The sequence below is a fragment of the Malaclemys terrapin genome, chromosome 4 (assembly GCF_027887155.1).
Source record: "Malaclemys terrapin pileata isolate rMalTer1 chromosome 4, rMalTer1.hap1, whole genome shotgun sequence".
NCBI lineage: Eukaryota > Metazoa > Chordata > Testudines > Emydidae > Malaclemys > Malaclemys terrapin.
The window spans coordinates 11,315,368-11,321,727 of record NC_071508.1 but is presented as its reverse complement, the minus strand read 5'-3'; the positions used below and the strand labels follow the sequence as shown (position 1 = coordinate 11,321,727).

The 6,360-nt window shown below is 50.6% G+C and overlaps 1 protein-coding gene across 1 annotated transcript; it reads right to left on the bottom strand.

Annotated features, from left to right (window-relative positions):
• Positions 1-606: 606 nt before the first annotated feature.
• On the bottom strand, positions 607-6,046 carry ADORA3 (adenosine A3 receptor). Its single transcript, XM_054025776.1, has 2 exons — positions 5,696-6,046; positions 607-1,854 (listed from the first exon to the last, which is right to left on the bottom strand). The coding sequence occupies exons 1-2, from the start codon at positions 6,043-6,045 to the stop codon at positions 1,233-1,235; spliced, it is 972 nt and encodes a 323-aa protein (XP_053881751.1). The 5' UTR covers position 6,046; the 3' UTR covers positions 607-1,232.
• Positions 6,047-6,360: the final 314 nt, after the last annotated feature.

Below are 6,360 nucleotides of genomic sequence, written 5' to 3'. Positions count from 1 at the left end.
CCTTTCTCCCCAGCACATGTAGAATGAGAGCAGAATATTCAGAGCCTATATTTCTCCCAGAGCCTGTTAATGCAGCAGGGTTATCAGTCTGTTTAGGTTATGTGGGTATAATTTACCCAGATAATTCAATAGCCATCCTTGATTTATGACCACTGCTTTGTGTGATTGTTCCTGGGGGTACCCAGGGCTGTGAGGCACCTTGCAATCATCTGCCCTTAGCATGAGGAAGCCTTTTCTGTGCCCACTGGGGGTCAGCTCCCCAACTCCACTGGCCATGGGCAACATAATCGCTCCCTCTAGGCCTTGCAGGCCCTGCTGTCATTCTGCAGGTTAGCAATAGGCACACTCCAACCTCTGAGCATCTCCCTGGAGTGACTAGCCCCTGCACCACTCACAGTATTCACAGATTTGCTGCTTCCAAAGAAATGGTACAAGCCAGCTTACCAGTCCCACTTCAGAGCACCACTCCGCTGAACACACAGCACTGAGATTTGTTCATAGTTAAATCAAATACAAGTTTATTTAACAACGCATAACAATTCGAGTAGAAGCAAGTAGAAATATTGGAAACAATGGTTCCATAAAGAATAAAATCATAGCATGCATTCTAGAGCCTAGACTTAATTAACAAGATACTCTCATGGCTAGTAGAGTATTGCTCCTCTAAAAATCCTTGCAGCACTTTGCAGCCAGGCTGGCTATGACCCCTCCCTTGCACGAGATATGTATGCTGTCAGTTTGCCTCCAAGGTGAAGGTTTCAGTGTGTCCCTTTGCACACCAAGATATACCCAAAACAATCCTTTGTCTTTATTCATAAGCAGGAAACTCTCCTTTTGTTTTTCCTTCCTGTAGATTTCCTCTCTTGTAGATTTTTACAGTCTCTTAATTAGCACCTGGCTCAATATGCAAATAGGCATACATTGTGAGATACGCACTACACACTACACAAATGACCAGACGGAGATATTACCACTTGTCTGAAAAGAACATTACCAAGGTATGTGACATGCTTTGACTCAAAGACCTTAAGAACATTATTTTCAATATAGATACATAACTCATTAAATATTATCCATCCATACATATTTCAATGGTTATGATGACCAGTGGGCTACTGGCTCTCAGTAGAGACCTCATTTGCCATCATTTGGTGAATTATTATGCATATTTGTGACCCAGAGAATCCCTGTAAAATCCTATGCATGCCCCCTGGACCCTCTGCCAGTTGGCATCAAGGAGTCACTGGGTCGCACTCTGATGTTTGCTCCATGCTAGAACTGACCAGCTTTGGACTCATGCGCAGGACATGGGTTCTTAAAATAAGAGTATAAGTGTCTTTGAACTTCTTTATCTTGCAAGCATAGACAACGGGATTCATGACTGAATTGGAGTGAGACAGCAGAATGCTCACGTACCACAGATGCGACGGGATTTGACAGTTGGGACAGAAACGGTCAATACAGTTTAGAATGGACAAAGGCAGCCAACAAATCGCAAACAAGAAGAGGACAAGGGCCAAAGATTTGGCCGCCTTGAACTCCTTCCCGTAAAACACTCCTGCGTTCGTGTTTGTTGCACTTTGACTTAGCTTTGTCCAGATAATGTAGAAGATCTCAATGTACAGAGCACACATGAGGATCAGAGGGATGAGGATCCAAGTGAAGAAGTTGAAATACACCATGTAGTCCATGCTCATCACAGAGGTGAATTTACACTTGAATTCACTGGACATTTTTGGGTCAATTATCCTTTTATTCCATCCGAACATGGGGACAAATCCTGTCAGCAAGGACAACAACCAGCAAATTCCAAGAGCCACCCAGATTCTTCTCTTCGTGGTGATTATTCTGTACCTGAAAAACACCAACCCTGTTAGATGCGATTCTTTAGCAACAGTGAAGCAGCATCCAAGAACTCCTGCCTTCAAGGGCTGTAGGTTCATTTGTGGCTGACTTGAGTGCTCAGCTGTCTTTTGGGCAAGGTATCTTATTGCCCGTACTTGGTACCATATGTAGAATGATTAACTAGTTTTAACCAAGTCTGTCTCTTACCATTTGGCCTGTTTTGGATGACCACATTTCTGGTCTGGTGCTGATCTCAGCATGTCTGAGGCAAGGATATGTTTGCCATCACCAGCAGCTGATTCTGCAGGCTGCCTTCCAGCTTTCCTTTAAGTACCTCTCCATTCATTCTGTAATTTACACGATTCCCCCAGACTATACTATTCCTCTACACAGGGCCGGCGCTAACTTTTTTGCTGCCCCAGGCAAAAAAGAAGAGCGCCGCCCCGCCGTAACCCCCCTCCCCGCAAGCGCTGCCGAAATCCCCGCCCCCCCAGCACCACGCAACCCAAAGCCCCGCCCGAAGCCCCGCCCCTCCAAGCGTCGCACTGCCCGAAGCCCCCGCTCTCCCTCCAAGCGCTGCACCGTGCCAGCCCCCGCCCCCCCAAGACCCCGCCCCCCTGAGCACCACGCAACCCAAAGCCCCGCCTGAAGCCCCGCCCCTCCAAGCGTCGCACTGCCCGAAGCCCCCGCTCTCCCTCCAAGCGCTGCACCGTGCCAGCCCCCGCCCCCCCAAGACCCCGCCCCCCTGAGCACCACGCCACCCGAAGCCTCCGCCCTCCCTCTGTGCGCCGCCTGAAGCCCCCGCCCCCCCTCCGAGCACCACGCCACCCGAAGCACCGCCGCCCCAAGCACCGCCCGAAGCCCCCATCCCCCTCCGAGCACTGCGCCGCCTGAAGCCCCGCCCTGATCACCGCCCCCCTCCGAGCATCATGCCGCCCGAAGCCCCGCCCCCCCTCCGAGCACCACGCCGCCCGAAGCCCCGCCCCCCCTCCGAGCACCACGCCGCCCGAAGCCCCCGCTCCCCTCCGAGTGCCGCGCCGCCGAATCCAAAAATAAAAAATAAAAAATTGAGCGCCACCCTGCCCCAAGGTGCCGCCCCAAGCACGTGCTTGGTCGGCTGGTGCCTGGAGCCGGCCCTGCCTCTACACTATTGATGTAGAACCTTTGCTCAAAGAAATATGGCCTGATGTGTTAATTGAGATGGGAAAAAAAGAAACCAAAGAGTCACTGCCCAACATTAAACAAGGCAGAGACCTCAGCCTGCTTAGCATCATGGCAAACACACTATTGAAAGTCTTTTAAACCTTTTTATTAAAGATTCAGAAAAAAACTCAAAAACAGTGAAAGCCTTTGAAATGTAAAGCATTAAGTCAGGCTTTCATTTTACCAACATCCCGACCCTTTCCCTTTCGCTGGAGAGAGTTTTGAGAAAGAACCCCTTTCCCCCTTCCCATTTGACAGTATCTTAGAATTTGGTAATAACTAGGGTTACCATACGTCCGGATTTTCCCGGACATGTCCGGCTTTTGGGGGCTCAAATCCCCGTCCGGGGGGAAATCCCCCAAAGCCGGGCATGTCCGGGAAAATCGGGAGGCTCGGCCGGGGCCTCTTTGTGCGGGGCCGGGGGCATGGTGCCAGGCCGGGCCAGGGTCGCAGTGCCGGGCCGGTCTGGGCCCGCGGGGCCGGGGAGCCGGGCCGGGCCCGCGGGGCTGGGAGCCGGGGGCTGGGAGCCGGGCCTGCGGGGCTGGGAGCCGGGCCCGCGGGGCTGGGAGCCGGGGCCGGGGGCCGGGCCGGGCCCGCGGGGCCGGGAGCCGGGAGCCGGCCCGCGGGGCTGGGAGCCGGGGGTGGTCGGCCAGGGCCCGAGCCGACCCAGGCTGGAGCCGCCGGGGGCCAGCCTGGGCCGCGCCTCCTCCCCCCCCCACTCCCCCTTACCTGCTTCAGGCTTCAAGCAGGGGAGGGGGCGGAGACTTTGGGAGGGGGCGGAGTTGGGGCGGGGGCGTGGGCGGGGCTGGGGGCGGGGCCGGGGCCCCCGGGAGTGTCCTCCATTAGGAGGCACAAAATATGGTAACCCTAGTAATAACTGTCTTTCTGGGAAAAGAGAAGGCGTTAGTTATGATGGGTTGGAGCTGTCATAGATGCTGTTGTTAAACTTCAGTCTCACTTCCCAGAGGACAAAACAAAACAAACGCGCACAAAGGGGGAAAGAAAAGAATGGCAAAGACAGAAAATGTAACTTCTGTCTCTGGTGTTGACTCTCACTGCTGGAAAAACACAGGCCCAGCACGCGGTCTTTGATCAGCCACTCCGAGTTGGTCTTTTGAGGGCATTGCTTTTAGCTGCCTCTTTCTGGTCACAGGCTTACACCAGTGTTGTAAAATAGACAGTCTTGGCTGGTTGAGCCAGACTCTTAAACAGAAGACAAAAGAAGAAACATGGGAAAGAGAAGAAATCAGGGTGTGGAAGGAAAAGGACATCTTGGGGGGTGTTGAGGTGTGACAAAGTCTCATATCTTAGACGGTGTTCGGGATTTAGTCAGAGCTGATGGAGGTGGCGCGATGCTATCTGGGTCCCTCTCTCGTGGCCCAATCTAGTCACAACATCTGTCAGGATTAGTGTGAAGAAAGTCCGGGGACCCAGGAGACATCAGGGCAGGCAGCCATTATAGTGAAGCTCACTCCTAACCCTTCTTTCATCTTTTAGTCAGACAGAGTCACAGAAGCCAGCATTCCCCCCAACGTCCTAGACCTAATTTCTGACCCACCAATTTTGGTTCATTGATTACTGGTCCCACACTTCTCTTGTTTACCAGGCATAATCTTAACAAGGTCCTTAATTATATCTCTAGGTTTTTTAGTTTAGACTTATGCAGTTTTTCTGTTTCCCTTTTGCACCTTTTCCCATCAACATATGTTGTTACAGGTCATGGTGATATTTTATGAACTTTCACTCACTTCTTACAGTTGACCTCACAATTAAGGTAAATGTAGACCCAATTACGACACCAGGACCGTGTACTGTCTGACCCTGTGCCGTGTTGTTGTTGTTTTGGGGCGGACGGGGGTGTTTTATGCATGCACTTGGCCACTCAAGTTATAGAAAAAAGGTGTGTTTTTATAAAATCCTCGTATTAGAACTTGCTGTTCACTCTGTGTCCCTTTCTCATTTTGACCCAGTGCTGACGTTGACGGGAGTATTTGAAGTGACTAGCCCCAAAATAAACAAACACAGAAATAATATAAAAATTAGGTCACACACCCAACAAAATGACTGAAGAATGAAATCATGTTTCACCATGATCCCAACAGTTCTCTGATCCCTATAGGCAATTCAATAATTAATACTTATTTTTTATATTGTGGTAGCATTTAGGGGCCCCAAACATGGGTCAGGACTCCACTGTGCTAGCTGCAGGACAAACACAGAACTACGAGATAGTCCCTGCCCCCAAAGAATGGCTCTTAAATTGATTTTACAAAGAGAGAATCTTTCTCTTTTTCGAACATACATTTAAAGTGAATTTACTGCTTCAGAGACTTGCCTGATTAGAAGCCACTTCAAAAGATGGGGGAGCAGGGAGCATCTGTCAACACAGAACCATAGAAATGTAGGGCTGGATGTGATCTCAAGAGGTAATTTAGTCTATCCCCAATCCTGAGGCAGGGTAGAGTAAAACCTCGGTGTTGCAAGGCAGGTGTGAGATAGGGGGTATGAGCACTGGGGGAGATGGACGAGCGTGCCTCCAGGTCTGAGCTGGTGTGTGGAGACCAGGAGGGGCATTAGAGCATTAATTGAACTTCCATGTAATATGAACAATAACTTGAAAATGCAACAACTAAACAGACTGACTCACCTGGTGGGCAGCTTCACTCTTAGGTACCTGTCGATTGCTATAGCCATGAGAGACAGGATGGAGGCATTAGTGAAAACCACCATCAGGCAGCACATGAAGAGGCAGGAGTAGAAGTGGATGTCGACTCCCAGGCTCACCACGATGGCCAGTGGCATGACAAGGATGCCCACGGCTATATCGGCCAGCGCCAGGGAGACAATGAAGTAGAAGGTATTTGTCTGAAAAGCTGGGTTCAGCTTCACCACCCAGATGACCAGGATGTTGCCCACGGTTGCAGATATCCCAATAATGAACTCGATGGTGATGTAAACTGCATCCAGGCTGCTTAGAGTCAAACTGCTGTTTGTCATGGCGAATAGCAGGGTGCCTCCTCTGCTCTGCAGGTTCAAGGAAGGAGGAAGATGCCAACAAGAACAAGCTTGAGTAGGATTTTTCTTCTACAATGGCACCAAAGCTCAGCTCTCCCAGTGACTTTCCTCACAATAACTACAGAACTGTGCAGAACTTTATGTCCCCATGGAATCATGCAGTTAACTGGCTGTTACCCCTCCTTAGCATCGCACAAGAGAAAATTGCACCTGGATATCCATGCCATATGATCCTCCCTTGTGATTTCTCCTTGTTAAGGCCAGAACATCTCTGTGGCTCCTTCAGTCTCCTTTGAG